Raw genomic sequence first — 22,156 nt, forward strand, 5'->3', positions numbered from 1 at the left:
TAGAGCGTCTGCCTCACAGTTCTGAGGACTGGGGTTCAATCCCCGGCCCCAACTGTGTGGATTTTGCATGTTCTCCCCGTGCCTGCGTGGGTTTTCTCCGGGCACTCCGGTTTCCTCCCACATCCCAAAAACATGCATGGTAGGTTCATTGAAGACTCTAAATTGCCCATACGTGTGACTGTGAGTGCAAATGGTTGTTTGTTTGTATGTGTCCTGCGATTGGCTGGCAACCAGTTCAGGGTGTACCCCGCCTCCTCCCCGATGATAGCTGGGATAGGCTCCAGCACGCCCGCGACCCTAGTGAGGAGAAGCGGCTCAGAAAATGGATGGATGGATGGATGGATGGATGAAACAAAGGCGTTACTGTATCATTACATAAGAGATGTCTTGAGGAACATTTAAATTTGACCTTTTCTAATAAATAAATGACTACTCACACAAAAAAAGACAAGCTTTGTTTTTTTGTTTTGTGTTTTTTTAATTAGTGATTCATATAACAGACCTTATCAGATCATTTCGAGGAAGTGCAATCTTTTGCCCCATTCTAATGGATCCTGGAAACTTCGATTATCATCGACTTCTTCCAGTTAAAGCATTGAAAAAGGATATGAATAATCCTGGACTTTTTGTTAAAATGTAAAAAAAAAAAAAAAAAAAAATGACTGTGACAAAAAAAATGCACAAACAAATGGCAAAGCACGTTAACCAGGTTCATCCAGGGTATGAATCATTATGGGCTTAACTGTATACATGAACACAGTTTAATTGAAATGCTTTTTCAACAGATACAGTCCTTATCAAATGTATTAGTCCATCACCTAAAGTAAGGTTTAAGCAAAAACTACCCTACATTAACAATGACAATTATCAAAGTCATTTTTATGTTTCTGTAATAAACCAGTATGTAGAAGTTCTTTAACCCAAATGACATTATTATTGCTAAAAATACACCTTTTTTTTTCAAATTGATCAACTGTACTGTGTAATATAAAACTGGAAAGATAGTAAAGCACAAGGTGCCACTTTAAATTTTATAGTTTATTAACTTATATTCTTGCGCACACACACATACAATAGTTTTAGTGATTGAATGTGAGCTAGTTTAAATTTGTTTATAAAAGGAAAATCAAACTTGAAGTTAAAGCCCTTCATGATCCTGGATAGTCTCTGAGGGAAACAGGAACAATTGGTCCAATAAATTAATTATTAATTAATTGTTAACCACTGGATGTTTGAGAGAATATTTCGGACCGTCACATCGGGTGACCGTCTTTTCCGATAGAAAAAGTGGAACATTGATTTCAATTTTTTTGCTGAAACTACCATTCGAATAGCTGAAACTAACAGCCGACATGAAACACAGTGATCATGTGGACATCACTGTTCATACTAAATGAAACCCACATGCCTTGGGAATTCGTAGAAGTACTGTACGAATCCACTGTGCACGTGCGTTTTCTTTTCCACCCCCGCTGTTCAACTGCAGCTAAGTGAGAAGAAACTGCTGCTGTGTGTTGCTTTCCGAGTGGTAAAACTGAGCAGTACTGAGAAAGCCTCTTATCGGGATTAGTGAGCAGTAGTTATGAGCACACTGATTCACCTGCTGTGAACAAGCCATGACCTGCGTCAGCCTAAAAGATTTAAATCACATTACGCACCACAACTAAATTATTATCTTTAAAAATGAAGCAATAATTCCTTAAATGTATCCAGCTCTAGCCTCAGTAAAAAAAAATATAGCACAAAGGTCATCACAAAGGCAATTTAGGTCAAAAAAAAATCGGGGTGAAAAGTCCAGGCTTGCGAGCTATTCCTGCAGGTTAAAAAATATAGTATAGAATATAGTAAAATATAGTATTTTAGCCCATCCGCCCCCCATATATAGATTCGTACTGACCCAAAAAAATAAAACGGAAGACACACTGTTCAAAATGTCTTTTTGCAAAGTTGTCAGTCTGCCAAAGCACCAAAATTTTTTTTCTCTGTGCCAGGAGGAAATTGGCAAAGACAGAACGGAAGCCACACTAGAATCACAAGGCAAGTTTTCAAAGACTCACTAGCTGGGGGGGGGGGGCAGCTGTACCAAAATCTGTGTCAGCGCATTTCAACAACACCAGTGCTCACCTCAAAAAGGCGCCTCCTTTTCCCCTTAGCAAAAAAGAATGAAAGCTGGTGCATGTGGATGGGTACACTGCACCCTGCTTTGGTTATTGTTTTTACTGTGGTTGGGTGTAGGCAGGATACCAGCATGAGCTACCGAAATAGTAGCAGGATAAAGAATAAAACCGACAACATACAATTACACACATCAGAACGGTCTCACAGCCATACAGCAGGTGCAAAATGAACTCCATGCAGGTGCATCGACTGTATAACTACAGACAAATGTACAACTGCAAGCCAGATAAACTCACTTTGCACAAATAAAGGCATCCTCTCCAATAGAAGCAGTGGCGTTAATAAACACCTTTGGGCACTTTTGTTGCTATTAGTTTGTAACCAGTTCGAGTAGAAGATTGATTCATGACAGTTTGGGTTATAAAATCACATGACTTAAGGCAAATTCAGGCGCGGGAAATGGTTTTAACTTGTCTTCTTAAAAAAATATACAGAAATGTATTCTACTCTCTGAGGGGTAGGGTGCTGATTGAAAATTTCAACGTTGAAAATCATTATTGTGTGTGCACCAACGTGTTAGATTTTGTTGTTTTTTTGGGGGGGGGGGCTTTAAAAAAATTGGGGTGGGGGCTGAAGCTCACATAATATAGGCATAATTACTCATAACCCCAAAATTTCGGGGGGGGGGTTGACAACATTTTAGGGGGGTATAGAGACCTATCGACACCACTTTAAAGGGACATTTACAACTTGAATGTTGAAAAGAATAAAGAAGAAACAAAAAACTTTCTATACAGCTCTTGTATTCGAACTAATTCCCTAACCTATATGCAACCTACAAACTATAGCAATAATGTGTATGAGTGTTATTTCATTTGTCAAATAGCAAAATTGCCCAAGTCATTTTTGAACGTTGTAGGAAAACAAGAAAAAAAAAATAAACAAGTTGGCTGATTCTATGATGACTGACAATCTACACAGACGTAAAGAGATTTAACAAATAAATTAAAAATAATAATAATAATAATAATAAGCACACCGAGGATGAGAATATGGGGATATCGTGGTCCAGTGTCGAAGGCAGCTGCAAGCAACGAATACAATAATTAAAAAATAAGAAATAAAAGCACCCCAGTGTCGGTAGCTAAAAAAAAATAATAATTAAAAACTTGGACGTGATGATTCGATGTTGGTTTAAAACCAGATTGGATGTCCGTATATAAAAATACTGCAGTTGTCTGAGTAAAACTTTCTCCAGTATTTTTTTTTTTTATTTATTATTAAAACGTTTATTCCAAATTGTTTTGTTTCGACAACGATTTGTGTTTGTAGTAGCCCATCGTCTCGTAGTCTGCTCTGGTCTCTCCCCACCCCCTCACTTCCCTTCTCTTGATCCTCCAGCGGCGCACTCAGCGACGGAGGCCAACAAAGCACAACTCGAAAGTCATTCGGATACGTTCGAAAACAATCACTGGGTAAGCACGCCGCAAGTCGAAAACGACCGCCACTGCCTGCCACAATGATCACACGTTAACCGTCCGGTTGGCGATGTTGCGTCCAGCTACGTATTCGGCCCGCTACTCGGCTAACGTTAGCCGAAAAGCTAACGGACCCGTAAAGTCCCATTGACTTCCGTTATGCTAAGCTAACTAGCCAGCTAGCTTATTTCGCACCGAGAAGCTAGTTTTAACTTATTTTTGAGGCGAACGGGGACATAATTTAAACAATGTTGCCAATTTTTAGTACACAACTGAAAAAGGAAATGTAAGCATATTTGTCTTCTATCCAGCTTGCTCTTATGGCGCTGGCGTCGATCCTTTGGTAAACATAACAACAACTTCCTCCTTTAGTCATATCGGGCCCGCCGTCATCCCGAATGTTTAACGCTAACTTTAACCTTTTATTCAGATCTGTATATGGCATCAGTAGTGCTTTTAATTGTGATTTGGGGTCTAATTTAATGCTAGAATAGACTTAAGGAAATAATAATGAAAGAAGATAGTCTGAATTACATTTAAAGACAAAATAGAATGGCTGCTCCCTTACTACTACGTAAAATGTCGTACTAATTTGTTGTAAACAGTAGTGACGTTGATGTTTACCTATAGAATGCTAATTCACCTTGTAGCTTTAAAAGCAACCTTTTAAATAACTGATTCTCAACTAGTGGGTCGGGGAGCCATTTTGCTTGCTTTGCATTTTGCTCCGGACAGGTACCAAAAAAATGACAGCATAATAAAATTCAGACTGTTACAATTGCTTGGTCTACAGCCTTCAGTTCCTCAAAAGAATTCAAACTATTGATGTACTTTCCTAAAAAGAAGATATTTTTCGATTTGCAGTTAGGTTCAGATTCAATTTTTCAATGAGGTGCTCTGAGAGTCACTTTAAACATGTAAGCATGAGTAGCTATGTTTAAAAATACGATATTCATGCGCTATCAAACGCTATTTTTAAACAATACATTGTTTGTTGTTTCTAACTTCTGTAAGTAGGCCACAACTTGGTGACAATAGAAAAATGCAGGTCCCAGGGTGACAACAGTTGAGAACCAATGTTTGAAATCAGCGCATTTGATGGGTTATAAGGTATCATCATCAGTCATTATTATAATGCTGCAGTGGAACCATCCATGTCTTTCCTAAAAACAGCCGAACGTCACTGAACAATTCAGTCACGTCATGCAGTGTGCAAAGGTTCAGCAACTACTTTTTCACATGTCGTTGGCCGCCTGCAACTAGTTTGGCTAGGATTCCAAAGGTCTCATCTCAAATGAATGACGTAGCACAGATGTTGATTCCCACTCAAAATGCTAAGTCATATCGCATGATCAGAAATTTCATTTACAAGATAGCCATCACGGCCGAACCGTGAACACCTACTTATTCGCGGTTTGCTATTCATGAATTCGCCTGCAGTGGTAAAGTGAATTACTTGTAGATATGGGCTGGTTACCGGTGTCAAGGTAAGTGACACAATTCCTCCTCCTGCAGTTGGTGCATGACGACTTTTCTCCCTGTAGAAAAAGTCATCTCCCTTGGGATTTTTTTTTCGGGTACTTGGGTACTCAGATACTTTTTTGTATCTTAGTAGAGGAAGGATATCACTGACATCGGGCGAAAACCTTGTATCTCCAAAAACATCACTTTTCAGGAAACGGCATGGTTTTGAGCCATTAACATTATCTTCAAAGACAACAAGCCATTTTCAAACCTTCATACTGGTAAGTAATTTGTGAAAATAACATACCCATGTGGGGGCTGACCAATAGTATTGATTTGTAAAAACAAATATGAAATTGACTGAATTTTAACAAAAGAGGTTTCGTCCTGATGCCAGCGATAAGCAAAATGTGCTTACGAAGAGTGGCTGCTATTAGAGGCAATACCGGTATCTCCAATACGTAATGACATTTGCAAGAGTATTTAATTTTGGAGGGGACTGTGTAAATATATACTAATGTTTTTATCCAACGTCTCTTCTTTCTTCTCGTTCTTTCCTCTATTTCTCTGCCGATGGGGAAATATGACTACAGCAGCCAGGGCAATCAGTTTTCGATCCATTAATTTTCCGTACCGTTTATCCTCTCTAGGGTCGCAGGTTTGCTGGCGCCTATCCCAGCTGACTTTGGGCAAGAAGCGGGGTACACCCCGAACTGATTACCAAACTCCACAGGCGAGGCCGGATTTGAACCGTCAGAACTGTGAGAGAGATGTGCTAACCAGTCGTCCACCGTACCGCCTGCAATCCATTTTTTCCTTACAAATCAAGCCATGGTTTTTGCGGTTCAATAAAATAATCTAGGTGTCGCTTCTAAATGTTGTTTCTCGATAAGAACACCCACGGTGCGCATTTTGTTGTTGTGGCGAGTTGGTAGGTGTGGAGGGTTAGTCGTCCACTGTAATTTGTTCATTATTGTCCAGTTCCATCGAATTCAGCCTGGTTTAACACAACCTCTACCCCTGCCTCTCTTCTGCAGTTATGGCGGCAATCAGGAAAAAGCTGGTCATAGTGGGGGATGGCGCGTGCGGTAAGACATGCCTGCTGATTGTGTTCAGCAAGGACCAGTTTCCCGAGGTCTACGTGCCCACCGTGTTCGAGAACTACGTGGCGGACATTGAAGTGGACAGCAAACAGGTACGGAGCCTCTCAGTCTGCTCGCATTGCCCGCGAGGGTTACAACATTGTTGTGATTCCAAACATCGGGAATTGCGTGTTCTCACACCATCACCATGAGTTTAATTGTTGATTTATAGGAATATATGGATGATCCGTGGATTCTTTTGGCAGGTGGAATTAGCGCTGTGGGACACAGCTGGTCAAGAAGACTACGACCGACTGCGCCCTCTCTCATATCCAGATACTGATGTTATTCTTATGTGCTTCTCCATTGACAGTCCCGATAGTCTCGGTAAGCCATTGTCTAAAGAACCTGATCCATTTGCATCAATGGACATCTTATGGTGCGGGCGCCTCAGATTTTGTTTCACATTCACATATATTGGATTAAGTCTTGTTTCGTTTTCAGAGAACATCCCAGAGAAGTGGACTCCAGAGGTAAAACACTTCTGCCCTAACGTCCCTATTATCCTTGTGGGAAACAAAAAGGACCTGCGCAACGATGAGCACACCCGCAGGGAGCTTGCCAAAATGAAGCAGGTAAACGCGTGCGAAAGTGGTATGGCACGCATGGCGCAAACATACCTCCGCCAAGGCCAAACGATAATGCCACACACTGGCAGATTTTTCCCTTCTTTGCTAAGATATATCATTAGAATTAGACTAGTCTTGTTCAGCCTTAAATAAACTACAGTGGCACTTTGTAGAACTAGTGGAAAAATCTATTAAGATTTATTATCGCTTCAGCTTTGTTTTCGACACACTATAAATGGACAACTGAAGATTTGAAATGGCGTCTATGTAAAAAAAAAAAAAGAAAACAGCAAATAAGAGCACATAGAAAATAACAAGGTGACATATAAACATATATTTAGTGTAGAAGAACTGAAATACATATTTCTATCCACAAGAGAATTTAACTGTTTTATCTGCTAGCACAATTAAGTTTAAATTGTTTTCCCCTATCCATCCATTTTCTATAGCACTTGTTTTCATTAGGGTCAAGGGTGCGGCTCTTCACAGATGTGTGGTGACTCGAATGGGCATTTAAGTCCGCCGAAAAATAACAGAAATCAGAATTCTTGGATTTGAACAAATACTCAAATTAGATACTACTTACTTTATTCTGACAAGAGCTGCAATGCTGCCACGCCGTATTTACAACAAAGTATTTAAACATTTTTAGCCTTTGTGTACGGCTGACGCCATTTGGGACTTACTGAGCATAGTTTCTGAGCTCTCTGTGGAAGGAGGAGTCCATTAGTCTAGCCCCAAGGAGCTGCACAGATATTCACCGAAGCGCCACACCCAAAGCCGAAAAGAAGCCATCGCCAAGGTGGACAGTGAAGGCAACAGAACGAATAGGAGAAAGTTGATCCAACACAGCAGGCTAAGTAGCCAGCTAGCTAGAAAGGCGGCAGCTGGTCCAAGGCAGCGAGCATTTTTGGCACCAGGGGTCGTAAAACCAACCTACCTTTGGATCCCTCACACTACGGTGAGGGATCCTGGTTAAAGTAACCCATTCGAAACATAAAAAGAAAAGTTTCTGGAGGGAGAAGCGGCATCCAAAATATACCAGCGTACTCTAGCTCCCGTTCAAGTAGACAGTTTGCAAATAATCAAATTGGATTATTCCTTCGTTGGACTATCATTTCGAAATAGTACAGAGTGTAACAATTCGATTCTTATTCGGAAGTCATTCAAACAATTTTTCATAAGTGAGTGATGGTCAGCCACTTGTTTTGGTCTCAGAGAATGACGGTCCAAAGTCACAGATGTAACGGCCAATAAAAAATGCCACGTTGTATTACATCAGCTTTCACAACAGACATTGCATTTCCAGGTACAAAGCGACATCCAGCTAGCCACCGCCAAGCCAAACCAATACAGTATACAAATAAGAGTTTTCCAATAACACTTAACTATATTTAATTTCATGTGTCTCTTTCGCTAAAAAGTGAAGTGTAGAGAGTATCCGTCGCCAAAATGCACGAGAGCTTTCACAGCAAAAACTATTTCCAGGTATGACGTGACATCTAGCCAGCAGCCTCCAAGCCGTTCCAATACAGTATGTTCAGTATATATACAATACTGTTTTACAATAATCCTTAACGATATGTATAATTCCATGTTCCTGTGGTTGATAAAGTGAAGTGTGGAGTGTCTCAGTCGCCGAAATGCACGAGTGCAGTCAGTGATTCTCCAATGATTGTGATTGTCCTGTTTAGTGGCCCTAAAATAAGCATGTTTTTGGATTGCAGGAAAAGCAGAGAATTGAACCTCAAACCTCAGAACTGTGAAGCAGACATGCTAACCATTAATGTTCTACCAGGCTGCCCTCAGTTTTTGAAGTTTTGAAATTGTAAACTAAATGGTTCACAAAATAAGATTTTTTTTGAAGTTTTGTAGCAATGTATTTGGATATTGCCGTTAACCAGAATGGATGACAACTTAACAACTGAACGATTAAATGTTCACTTTCTTTCCATGTATTTTTTTTAATTGTATTTTTGTTACAATTTTATACTAAACAGGAGATATTAACTCTTTGGTAGAGTAACACACAAATACAAAAGTGCTGAGTGCATGTTTCCTAACTTTTTTTTTGGTCCTAGGAACCCGTGAAGCAGGAGGATGGACGGGACATGGCCAACAGGATCGGTGCCTTTGGATACATGGAGTGCTCTGCCAAAACAAAGGATGGCGTGAGGGAAGTCTTTGAGATGGCCACCCGGGCGGCACTACAGGCCCGACGGGGAAAGAAGAACAATAAATGTACCCTCCTGTAAACTGGGATGGCAAGGGACTGCTTCCTGTTTGGGGAAAAAGGAGCAGAGGGTCAAGTCCCCCCCAACAAACAAAAACACCCACACAAAAGACTGTTTTCTCACCAGTTTTTAAAAAAGGTGCAACGCTTTTACTTTGTTTGTTTTTGTCTTAAGCTGAAGTAGGTTCTGTCAGTATTGGAAATATTTTTTTTTGTACTAAAGCATCAGTCAATCGGCCATAATGAAACCGCCAGTATCACCTGTCATGAGAAGTCAGCAAACCTGCCAACTAGTTAAGTGCTGAAGCCCTGCCTGCTGACCTGACGAATGTTTCCACAGCCAACTAGGGTAAAAGTACCTGATCACTGTGACTTCTTGAACAAGCTAACGCACATGTGAAGTCAACGTTTGTTTGGTGCGCTCCATTGACGAATCCCTGTGTGCATCGTGACGATGTACACGATAGGAGACTGGAAACTCAATTTTGTTAACACGCAAATGGAAACTTAGTGTTTTGTGTAATAAATTACTTTGTAAGAATCTTGCTCATTTGCATCACTTAAAATGGTCAACAAAGTGCACCAGCCACTAAATTTGAAGTTCTACGTGGATATGAAAAAAGTAAGATTTTGATGATAGAGTAGTAACAAAAAAAAAAACATCTCTTTGAAAGTTCTCAATTTAATTACACAGGGGCCTCTCTTTTGTGTATCTGAGGGTGACAATCAAGTAAAACCCAACAACATTCATAGAAACAGGCACTGTTTTTTTTTGTTTTTGTTTTTTGTCAAAAGAAATTGGTTTGGGAAAAAAAACATTTTCAAAGATGTTTATACATCACTGATGTAGGGCTGTCACTATCAAATCTTTTTAGAATCGATTCTACTATTTATCAAATAAAGTAATAATCGAATAATAATACACCATTACAATTATTATTTTTTTTTACTAGTAACATGCATTTCATACTCATTCACGTGGGATAGACCTCAATCCTTAAACTGCATATGTTGGTACGGAGCGTATGGTACAAATTTGGTGTACAGAATCTGAGTAAAATGCGAAACTGTTAGCAATGGCGATTAGGATTAGCATGCTAGCAATTATGATTTTAGGTTAAAAAAAAAAAAACCCGGTAACCACACTTCACCTCACTCATACTTGTATGTACATTACACATCTAACGGTGTTAAACACAGATGCTCCTTTGTAGTTTTTGGCAAAGTTTATCATTGGCCCAACACTGCGCCCATCTCCAATAAGTGTCCGTGTTAAACACAGGTTCTGGGTGGAACTTGTCATGCTGAGTTATTTGATTTCCCCCCCCCCCCCCCCCCCCGCTATATACTGATGTATGGAAACATACATGGAACAGAGCAATGCAGTAAAATAAAACAACACATGCCTCTTTACATACAACTAAGGGTATTATTAGTCACAGATGCTTTTTGGCTGGGAGTCCCGAGCGTGCGAGGAGCACAGGAAGGAGAGCCAAAGCACCAAGAGCGGCCGCCGTCAGAGGTCTATAAAAGAACCACCCGGCTGCGATGGTGAGGAGAGAGAGCGAGGAGGACACGCACAAGGCGAAGATCTTCAACCCCACAGATACGAGGTCTCTCAGGATAGGAACCCAGTCCACTGAGGGCACAGAAGTGGAGAAAGACATCAGCGGTCAATTTTCCTGCTGTTGCTAAGTTTTGACACACTTTTACAGAAGTTAAGGAAATTAGTGATCTGAAATTTCAGCCACCCCCCCCCCCCCAAAAAAGCCCAAAAGTGCATCTTCAGTTGAGGACCGAAATACTTTTTCCATCAACATAAAACTACTGAAATAACATGTCTCATGTTGATCACTGACAGTCCCTGCGCAAGTGTGTGAGCACATCAGACTAAAACATCTTTTACCATTAACAAGCAATGTCTTGTAGAGCTTTGCTGACTGTTCAGTGGAATTGACTGCAAAGTCACTTTATTACGCACACACAACACGCATGTTTATGGCACTACGTCGTTTTCATAACGACGTAGTGCCATAAATCAACCATAAATCCAAAACAAGCATACATTTTAAATAAAAAATACATTCAACAAACTACAAGTAACAGAAACACACTAACACAGATGAAAGTCTTTTTTACTGTACTAATTCAAATTTGTATGTCAAAATGAATATAGGTACAGTATACTTGTCACATTGGTCTGGCTGGAACCGCATTATAGCTGCGATTAGCCAACTTTCAAGAGCAAAATAGCAGGCACACTAGTATGTGTTTAATAAGTGGAAAATATACGATAACGCTAGACAGCTACATAAACACAGGAACCGCAAATGAATTAGAACGTCACCGCTGCTACGCCACTTGAGAAAATGAACCTAGAATTTAAAAGTACATTAATATAATACTACTTTATAAGATAACTTTTATTAGTCCCACAATGGGCAAATTTGCATAATTTCAGCAGAAATAGTGGATACAGGAAAGACAAAAAGAACATGCAAGGGAAGACATTTGGCGCCAAATGCATCCGCCGTGTTGATGCAATACTGTAAAATAACAAACATTGACGGCATAATTTATTAACGATTAGGATTATAAAGTAATGATTATGTTGTGAAATTGAACAGTATGGAGATTTTTGTTTTATCCTATTACATAATACAATGCAATAACTGTCCCACGGTAATGTTCTTGACATAATTTTAAAAGTATGGAAATTCTAATTGTTCCGGAAGTGAATTGCTACAGGTTGGCAGCTCTGTAGTCATAGCCATAAATGCAATTTTACTAATATGTATGAAAATCACTTACAAATAAAGTTTGATTGACTGATGGATCATTTCTTTCTGTGCTTCGGCCTTTGGTTTCGGTCAAGAATTTTCCTTTCGGTGCATCACTAAAGAAAATGTATTGTTGTGTGAGTGAATTACCCAATGTGTAGATGATGCGCATGGTCAGCTGAATGGCGAGGAACATGAGCGCCCATCCGGCAGCTCGGAGTCCCCATGTCTTCATGCTGTTATGCTGCTGCTCCTTCATAAACACTTCCTGCACATGTAGAGCACGTCAGAATGTAGGTCATTTCTGAGATCCAAACAAGTGTCCCACAAACCTCTGCAGACAGCTCCTCCAGGTACAAGATCTCCAGAACATCTCCTGACTTGGTTTTGAAGGGCACCAGCAGCTCTCCGCTCTGCTTGGCCACAACGCTGACCTGGAACAAAGTTGTCTTTTTTTCTCTCTGATAAATCACCTGCACCTCAACAGGAGGGAAACGAGACGTTCAAACTATAGAGCAAATCACAAACTTTTTTTTTTTTTTTTCTCAATGAGTCAAAGGTCCATTTATTGAGGTCCATCATAGATGACAGGAATCCTGCTGATCTTTCAGCTTTTTTGAGGAAATGTCTCATCAAAGTTCCTTTATTTGCCTCTCTGCTCTAAGTGCCAATTGTCAAAAAATTTAAAAAATGTACCGGCATTACCAGATAACAGGCAACCCTTTATTGCTCAGTGACTGTTTTTCTCAATGTCTTTATGTCTCAAAAGTGTTCTCTGTCAATTGACTGTCTGTTGTCGTACTAGAGCGGGTCCAATTACCGGAGACAAATTCCTTGTGTGTTTTTTGGACATACTTGGCAAATAAAGAGGATTCTGATTCAGATAAAGCCACTTCAAATTGGAAATCTTAATCACACATTAAGCAAATGAGTGCTGTGCTTTTTTTTTATTATTGATACTTATTTTTTCCTTTTCACTTCATGAACTGTAAAACTTGGATGCATGTTTTCAGAGTGTTCAAAACTCACAGTTTGGGCTGGGCCATCACCACTGAGTCCCGCGAAGGAGAAGCTCACGCGGACATCTCCAACCTACCAAATTGTACAAATGATGGACTTAAAGTAACACGGTGTGAACATTTCTTTTCTTTTTTTTTTTTCCAGATGCTGTCATTATGGCGCTCACCTCCGGCCTCTTTGGCTGCCGAGTGTGATAGAAATAATCGTCACTGATGGTGAGGAAAGGGTCCGAGTCAGAGGACGTCAAATCCGTCAGGCTCAGTGTCTGGAAGTTATTAATCTGGTCCACCAATCCTGAGGAGGAGCAAACGCAATGTGTTATTAGTCATACAATAATGAGACATACAATAATCATTGTTTATTTCTATTTCCTCGCAGTGTGTTGATGCCACTTGATTCTAACCTTTCGACAGAGTGAAAGGTCCAACTTGGACTTGAGGAGCTACAACTGTCACACTCTCAACTGCCATGGCACTGAAAGGCAAAGATTATATTCAATGTCTCTTGTGATATGAAATCTATATAATATAAGAAGAATGAAGCACCTGGGGTTCTGGTGACCAATTTCTTTATCAAAATTGCGACTGTTGATCAGCTCTGATTTCCACTCGGTGTCTATAGAAAGGAAAAAGATGAAAATAAATATGTGATTGAAATGGTGCCTTGCCGCTTTACTTTAACAGCTTTCACAAAAATATGACATTTAGCTTTTTAAGAATTACAATAACTCACTTTTCCAGGGCTCAAAATGATTTGGACATTTGACATCATTGTAAATAAAAGCAAAATTTTAATATACATTAATTTTTACCGGTAATTGTGCTTGTCCTCATTAGGGTCACAGGTCAACTGGAGCCTAATTTGAGGGGAGAGGCAGGGTACACCCTGGACTGGTCGCCCACTAATCAGAGATAATTAGAATAGTTGGGTGAAAATCATTTGCAGTTTGCAGATAGCCTGGAACCTTGGATTCATTAGTCTTTTTTTTAAATTAGACTCTTGACTCTGGAATCTTGGAGGCTTTTCAGACATTTTCTAATCTAGGGATTCTCAACTTGTGGGTCGGGACCCAAAATTCCTACTTTGGTTGGATCTCAGACAGCTAGTAAAAAACTAATAATAATTACATTTATTCTCATTTAATTTTTTTGGTCACAGTAACAGAGGCGTACAAACTTCCCACGCGGAACATGGTAGGAGAGTGACAAGAAATGTTTCTGCCTTGCACTCAAGCCACTAATTTACTCTGTAAACTAATAGTCCCGCTCAGCGTTTGGCTGGCGGACGTCATGGCAAGCAATTTGCCTTTGGTGGCACAGCAACTAATTTGAAGCATCCTTTGAATTACAGTTGTGACATATTTATTTTCTCTCATAAATTGTTAATTGGGGAAAACCCAAGCTATTTATCTCTCTGTTACGAATTAGATTATGTTGTTTGTGGCCTAATGTGGGCCTCTTTCCCAGCCATTGAGATGTTCTTTCACTTCATATTGATAGTTGCAGTCAAACAGCTGCCAAATGCAAACTCAACTCTAAACTTGTATCTGCCTAATTTGTCTATAGGTAACAAGGGAATGGACACAAGTGGTCAATTGTCCAAGTACTTTAGAGCCCCCGGAAATAGATGTAGTGTGCATAAATAATTCCTAAATAGTAAATGCCATATTTTTGTGAAACTTTTCACTTCAATGACATTTTGATTGTTTTATATCCAATCCACTGTGTTGGCGTATAAAGGCCACATCATAAAAAATCATTGTCATGATCCAAACACTTTTGCACTTAAATGTATTTCCATCTAGCAACTACTTACTGTAGGTGTACGTGGTCTCAGTTTTAGTTTCACCGTTCTCTTGGTAGTCTCTGAAATTAGTCATACAAGGAAGAACTCAGATGACTATCCTGTATTGAAGAGAAAAAATGTTGAGGCCTCACCCTGCCAAACGTGTTGGCAACACTCACTGGCTCTCCTGGTACTCCACCCACTGATACATCTCCACCTGTCTCTTCAACTTTACAGCCTGCACTTCTATTCTGTAGTTGGGATCATTTAAAGTCTGTGGATACAAACGCATACACAGTAAAATAAACCCATTACCAAGGACAGTACATGAAACACACTCACGCCTTGGCCACTTTATTAGGTCCTATTGCACAAGCTAACTGTAGTGACATACTGTATTTGCCTTTACAAAGGAACGAATGCTTGGTTTTGATTGATAGAGAGGCATTCCTTTTACAGTATGACTAATATTGTCGTTGTGGTTTGGCCTGCACTGCATCATACTGACAGACATTTCTAATTCATTGAGTTATTAAGTTGAATAAAAGGGGCGATAAATACCTCTCAGTCTACGCTCCAGCAGCTTCATCAGTCTTACAATCCCAAAAGCCCCGTACTTCCTTTTTGGCCGCTCCTCTTTGCAATTTTCTGCTACAAATGACTGGAATCATCTGCAGCAGAATTTAAACCTCAGTTCATTCATCTCTTGTTCTGCGTTTAAAAACTCCTTGCAAACCGTTGTCCAAGAACACTGCACTTGCTTTTAGCCACTTACTCTTACCATACATCGCTGAATTTATTGGGTTTGTGTATTTTTGACGTTTTGGTTGTTTGTGTGTTTTTTTTTTTTGTTTTTTTTAAATTATCACTTTTATGTAACTGCTTTTTATGCTGCCTCTTGGCCAGGTCATCATTGTAAATGAGAACTGGTTCTCAACTGACCTACCTGGTTCAGCCAAGGTTAAAAAAATACAATGAAAAAAAATCTGATGGTGTTGACAAGGCTAGATTACACAAAAACTACACCGCATAAACAAGTTAGTACTCTGCTGATACAAACACACAGAAATATTTATTATTTATCGATAAGACTCAAGAATTTCTCCTACCCCCCCACACAAACACACATTTATTAGCATAACTTATTTCGTCATTGCTATCTACTGTCTCGGTATTTTTTAAAAAGCACACTGCCGACTGCAGAAACCTCTACAAAATTGATTTAATTATCATGGTAAAGGAAAATCTCTTGACAGAGCTCTTCGTTTTGGATCTCAAGATGTAGTGTAAGGGAACCTAATTATGTGGCCAGTGAGTGTCTAAGGATGCAGGTCTTAAAGAGAAATAGAAGAGTTCGACTGAATTGTCTAAGTGGTTCTCAAACTTTACCCCAAGTGGTGTACCACCTAAAAAAAAAAATTGCTTTCATGACCAACATTGCAATACAGCGGTAGGCCTAGACGTTTATGAAAAATGGGAGAGGTTGTATCTCCAAAAAGTATATTTAATATTATGTAAACCTTTGTAACATTATGCAGTTTGATCATTAACTCTGTGCCTAAATATGGGAATTTTTTTTAAAAAGCACATAATGTACTAAATTTAACTACTTCATTAAAATGTATTGCACATCAAATTTATATTTAAAAAAATTACCCAAGTAAAAGTTAAAAAAGAAATTGTACTTAAAAATTAGATAAACCTCAACCGTACTTAAGTAAATCTTTCACACACCAGAAGAGGGCGTCCACGAACTACTATTGTTACTTTTACCACACTTAGAGAATCCTTGTCCAAACTTATATTGGAATTGTAGTCGCAATAAAGAGTGATGGAGTCGAGTCTACCTTGGAGGTGCGCAACGGTGCAGACAGGTGAACCAAGCGGTTGTTGTTCTGCAAGTCGAGTCTGGCTAAAGTGTCCAGCGACACCACCTGAGTGAGTCCTTCATCCAGGGACGACGCCGTCCGCAGAGCCCGTCCCTAATGGTACAAACAAACCATTGCATTTGCTACAATAACGCATAGCGCATCCATCCATTTTCTCTAGCGCTTGTCCTCATTAGAGCTACAGGTGAGCTGGATGCTATTCCAGCTGACTATGGGCAAGAGGTGCTGTACACCGATCGGTTTTCCACCGTGCGTGTGATTCTCACCTCGTTGGTAAAGAGAATATATATGGAGAGGAAAAACAGTCCAATGCCGACAAGCGTTCCTCCTGCTGTGTCACCTAATCGTTGCAGGAATCCTGGGTTGCTGTGACTCCTCACACGCTTGTGTGAGTCTTTGCCTGAAAACTGAAACAAACTATGTCAGCTCCACTGAAAATCAAACACAACGAAAGTCAAAAAAGATGACGCGATGAACTGAACCAAAAGTGTGTGAGCTGTTAAACAGACACACCTCTTACTGATAATCTGTTCTTGCTTCTCACATGTCACACAGCTATAGATACTCTTTCAAGGGGATGCAACATAGAACTGGCCTGTTAGGTTATAGGACATAAGCCCCGAATCTCAAGTCAAGCCTGCCAAAGCAACGCTCCAGAAAGAACCCGAAAAGAGCTTCCATGTTGAATCGTAGATTAGCACCCTTGCAAGTAGAACGAGGTGATCTCTTTTTTTATTTTATTTTATGTAAGACAGTTGTACGCTTCGCTGCAGTTTATTCTCAACTGATAATTGTGTTCAGTACTTAGTTTTCACGGCGTGTGATGATCGCATACGGAACCAACGTGCAAATAAGTTCAAGCAACCCATCTAAAAACGTCTCGCCTGTTGATTGAGGTGAGGGACAGCCACACCGCACGTGAGCCCAAGTAACGCTCGTGACATGAGACAAAATGCACATTAAGTAATAATCAGAATACATAACTTGCGTCATATACAGGCCGTCATTGTTGCTCGTCTTGTGCCAAGCAAGCTAGCATACTGACAAAGGGCAAATGCCACCACATCGACAATGTGGTAAACTGTCATTGTCGATAAATAAAGTTCATCGCAGTTCGCGTGGGCACAACTTACTGTCGACGCCGAAGACATTTCGAACAACACAAGTCTAGAAAAGTTGTTGGGGACGCTCGCGAAGCAGACAAACGCGACAAACTTCAACTACCAATGAGATCATTCCACCGCTTCGTCTTATTATTATTTTAGTTGAATGGCAGTTGGCAACCGGCAATTTTATGCATTACCGCCACCTACCGGACCGGGGTCTGAATCAATAATCTTGGACTAAACCACAAAAGGATTTTCTTAGTCAATTTGTGCAGATTACCTCGAACAATTCATATAATTTATATATATTTATTATAATACAATAATGTCCTAACAATATCCAGTTTAAAACCCATACTATATGTAACTGTGTCAGTCAGTGGCATTTCTAGGCCTATTTTAGGGGGCTAAAGCCCCCATACCCCCCCCCCCCCCCCCCCCCCCCCCACTACTGTTATGTATTTTACTATTAGATATTATGATGGTACTTAGAGAGCTAAATATTTCGAGATGGTACTCCAGTTAACATTTTTGAGACCCTCTGAACTAGAACATGGAAACGGATGTGAGAATAGAATAGAATAGAATAGAATAGAATAGACATGTATTTGTCCTGCTGAATTCCAACATTCTTTTTTTTTTTTTTGAGTCGTCACCATTATTCTGGGTATTATTGCTTACGGATTTCAAATAACAACACAAAAATGGATGATGAAATACACACACACACACACGCACACACATACAAATTCATACATAGATGTGCCACTTGTAAGAGGATTACTGCAAAGCAATTACCGCCACTGATCGTCCTCATACCATTCAGCCAGAAAGGGGAGAGAGAGACTGTTAAGATGCAGGAGTATGATGTTATAGTGCTCGGAACTGGGCTTAAGGTAAGAGCATTTTCTGGTAAATATGAAATCGCATCAGGTCAGTTTGTAGGTTTACGACAAACATCATCTTATATTTCAACTTGAGCTGTAGATCAGACAAGAATGTCCAAGATTGAGTAATTATGTGGAATTTGCGCACTGGAGATGTTAAATATGCTGCTGGTTTTGAATTTAACCTGCAATAAACATATACCTATACTTTTTATTGTCAGCAGACAGTGGCTCCAGGTTCCAATAGCAGTCCATCATTTGACTTTATTTGTTCCTGGCCTGTCTGTCGCAGGAATGTGTCCTCTCAGGTTTAATGTCACTAAACGGCAAAAAGGTCCTTCACATCGACAAGAACGCTTACTGCGGGGGAGAGAGTGCGTCGATCTCCGCCCTCGAGGAGGTGTGCTCATCCAAACACAAGCACATGCGCTGTTACATCATTGCTCTCACTTACAGTATATGTCTAATTCTCTTTTCAGCTGTACAGGAGGTTCAAGGTTCCTGGTCCCGTCACATCTACTGGTCGTGGAAAAGAATGGAACGTTGATCTTATTCCCAAGTTTTTCCTTGCCAATAGTAAGGGCCTGTTGTGGTAAAGTAGAGAGTTCTTCTCCTTTTCCCCCCCTTCTACTTTCATGACATCATTTCATGCCGTGCGTGGGGCTCCATTAGGTCATCTGGTGATAATGTTGATACATACTGACGTGACTCGCTATTTGGACTTCAGAGTGGTCGAAGGGAACTACGTGTACAAAGCGGGAAAGCTACACAGGGTCCCCGCCACTGAGGAAGACGCTCACAATTCAGGTCAGTTGATACTCGTGACTGGCACGGGCTCGGGGAGCATAATGTTGCAGGTTCAAGACTAGTTTTTGACTTTAAATGAATATGTTGACTGGGATTGGATGCTGGAGAGCCACCGTTTCTAAGTATTAACTCAACAGCAAAGAAAAAGGAACAATCTGGCGTCTTCCTGGTGTGGCCAAAGAACTCAAGACTGGGAGTTGATTACAATGGCTAATGGTAACCGTGTACAGTATTGGCGTTAAGTGTTTTAAACACATCTTTCAGATCTGATGGGGATGTTTGACAAGAGGAGGTTCAGGAAGTTGTTGCTTTTCGCTCAGAACTTTGACGTGAGAAAACCTCGCACGCATCAGGATGTGGACCCCGACCAAACCACAACCCGCGATCTCTTCTCTCGCTTTGACCTCGGGCTGGACGTTGTAGAGTTCATAGGTCACGCCATAGCCTTGCACGGCAGCGAGAGGTCGGTCACGAGGGGCACATTAAGTTGTGGCTTTAAAAAAAAAAAAAAAAAACTAAGTCAAACAGATCTGTCCTTGTGTACTTGGTAGTTATCTGGACCAGCCCTGCATGGAGACTATCAAGCGGATCAGATTGTATGCCGAGTCTCTGGCTCGCCACAACACCAGCCCGTACCTCTACCCTGTGTTTGGACTGGCGGAACTACCGCAAGGATTTGCGAGGTAACACTTCCGAACTGATGGTTAATGGTATGGACAAAATGATTGGGATGCACATTATCAACTGATTAATTAGTCAGGGTTTGGACAAAGGCCTGAGGTCAACTGGGACACGTTCCAGCTCCCCACAACCCCTGAATAGAATAAGCAGTATAGAAAATGAATGGATGGATGATTTCCACTTTATGGGAAGGTTTTTGGGAAAACCTTTTGGTTCCCAAATGCATGATTGGGTGAAACTAGAGCAGAAGAACTTGGAAACCTTGACCATTATAAACCCCATCAAACACCTTTGGGATGAATTAGAACGTAGATTTTTCAACACACACCAACAAGTTCTGATCTCATAACCGTTCAACTGGATGGATGAACACAAATTCCCACAGACTCGACCCCAGCATCTTCCCAAAAGATGGGAAGCTGCAAATTGCTTCCTTTGTCCTGATATTTTTGCCCATTCATGGCCTTTAAGTGTCACGGTCTGAATGGTTTATTTATTTCAGTGAATGTATGCTTCAGATTGAGTGCAGAGAACGGAGGAACGTTCCTGCTTAACCGAACGGTGGATGAGATCTTGTTGAACAACGGCAAAGTGACAGCCGTGAAATCTGAAGGGAAGGCAAGTGCGCCCCGGTTGGGAATTGCACTGTGGCCATGTGGGGCACAGAACCATTCTTTGTTCATCTCCTTGTTGTTGTTTTCCAGTTGTTCCGGTGTAAACAGCTCATCTGCGACCCCGGCTACGTTCCCAACCGAGTGAGGAAGGTGGGGCGAGTCATCAGGGTCATCTGCTTATTAAATCATCCCGTTAAAAACACGCAGGAAGCCAAGTCGTGCCAGATCATCATCCCCCAAACGCAACTCAGCAGGAAATCGGGTGGGTTGTCTCCCAAAGACTGCATGTGCTTTAATTTGAAATTGTAACTCATAATTACAATAATCCCTGTGTGTCTATGCAGACATCTTCATATCTGTAGTGTCCTATGCACACAACGTAGCCTCGGATGGCTTTTACATTGCCACAGTGAGCACAGCAGCTGAAACCAACCAACCGGAGAAAGAAGTGCAGCCAGGCCTGGACCTTCTGGAGCCCATCATGCAAAAGTGGGTCAGGATTCAAAAATATGTTCAACAGATAATCAAACTGTGTATCAAATGATTACGTGTATGCGGAATAAATAATTGAAAAATCAGTTCAAAGCTAAACCAAACAGGTCTTGAGCCTCCTTTTAAAAATCCATCTCTGCGGTCCTGCTGCCCTCTGGCAGGCCATAGAGGCTGAACGCAGCCTCTCAAGTAAGTTTTTATTCTGGCCGTTGGGTTGGAATAATTAAAAGGCCGCTGCCAAAGGACCTCAGGACTCGTGAGAGTTGATATGATAAAAGCACTGTTTCACTGTTTTAGAATGATATTGCAAGGTTTTGCCAGCCTTTGGCAAAAAAAAAAAAAAAAAAAGCGATAGAGGCAGAAAATAAGCTAAACTAGAGGAAATGCGATATTGGATTGGAATTCAAAAGCACTGTAATTTGAAGGATATCGCTGCATGTGAAAATGTTCTTTTTTTCTTTCTTTTTTTTCCCACCCAAGATTTGTTTCGGTCAGGAGCCTGCTTGTTCCCAATGATGACGGAAACAAGAGTCAGGTAAAATCCTCCAAGTTACATAGGGGGCAAAGGAAGAGAAAATGTGCTGACAACAACTTTTTTGCTCGCTCAGATTTTTGTGTCTCGCTCATATGATGAAACCAACCACTTTGAGGGCGAGTGTGAAGACATTAAGGACATGTACCGCCGCATCACTGGCACCGAGTTCTGCTTCACTTCACACAGGCATCAGTCACGCAGCTCGGATGAAGACTGACCCCTCATAGAGAAATACATAAGCAGCCAGACAGACATATAGATAGAGCAGTTTTTTTTTTTTTTTTTCAAATTACTTGTCACCATATCCTTTCGTGGGATGTTAACACAGAAGTAGGGAAGTGTTTTTTTCTTCTGTTTTATGTTGTCTTTGTTGTTGCTGGTTTTTTTAACTGATCCCAGCCAACTTCGGGCAAAAGGTGGACTACAGTAGTAGAGATGGAACAACTATTCACAGTCACAATCATGACGTCATGGGAACTGAACCCCTGCTGCTTGTGCCACAGTCAGGGGAAACACAAAAAACAATGCAAATAAAAATCATGACTGATGACCGTGA

The 22,156-nt window shown here is 40.7% G+C and overlaps 3 protein-coding genes across 3 annotated transcripts; 2 read left to right on the forward strand and 1 right to left on the reverse strand.

Annotated features, from left to right (window-relative positions):
• The first annotated feature begins 3,481 nt into the window (after positions 1-3,481).
• On the forward strand, positions 3,482-9,549 carry LOC133408263 (rho-related GTP-binding protein RhoA-B). The gene is made up of 5 exons (XM_061686891.1): positions 3,482-3,593; positions 6,098-6,255; positions 6,409-6,529; positions 6,647-6,777; positions 8,853-9,549. Exons 2-5 carry the CDS (start codon positions 6,100-6,102, stop codon positions 9,024-9,026), a joined length of 582 nt encoding a protein of 193 aa, XP_061542875.1. The 5' UTR covers positions 3,482-3,593; positions 6,098-6,099; the 3' UTR covers positions 9,027-9,549.
• A 783-nt stretch (positions 9,550-10,332) lies between these two features.
• On the reverse strand, positions 10,333-17,709 carry LOC133408262 (transmembrane protein 43). The gene is made up of 12 exons (XM_061686890.1): positions 17,612-17,709; positions 16,745-16,885; positions 16,437-16,571; positions 14,769-14,863; positions 14,620-14,669; positions 13,350-13,419; positions 13,208-13,278; positions 12,971-13,098; positions 12,814-12,876; positions 12,117-12,218; positions 11,935-12,052; positions 10,333-10,643 (listed from the first exon to the last, which is right to left on the reverse strand). The coding sequence occupies exons 1-12, from the start codon at positions 17,627-17,629 to the stop codon at positions 10,441-10,443; spliced, it is 1,194 nt and encodes a 397-aa protein (XP_061542874.1). The 5' UTR covers positions 17,630-17,709; the 3' UTR covers positions 10,333-10,440.
• A 678-nt stretch (positions 17,710-18,387) lies between these two features.
• zgc:112334 (uncharacterized protein LOC619199 homolog) lies at positions 18,388-22,156 on the forward strand. The gene is made up of 11 exons (XM_061687409.1): positions 18,388-18,480; positions 18,764-18,871; positions 18,951-19,047; positions 19,144-19,278; positions 19,543-19,741; positions 19,830-19,961; positions 20,478-20,577; positions 20,664-20,835; positions 20,918-21,062; positions 21,546-21,600; positions 21,674-22,156. The coding sequence occupies exons 1-11, from the start codon at positions 18,439-18,441 to the stop codon at positions 21,815-21,817; spliced, it is 1,329 nt and encodes a 442-aa protein (XP_061543393.1). The 5' UTR covers positions 18,388-18,438; the 3' UTR covers positions 21,818-22,156.

The sequence above is a fragment of the Phycodurus eques genome, chromosome 10 (genome assembly GCF_024500275.1).
Source record: "Phycodurus eques isolate BA_2022a chromosome 10, UOR_Pequ_1.1, whole genome shotgun sequence".
Classification (NCBI taxonomy): Eukaryota; Metazoa; Chordata; class Actinopteri; order Syngnathiformes; family Syngnathidae; genus Phycodurus; species Phycodurus eques.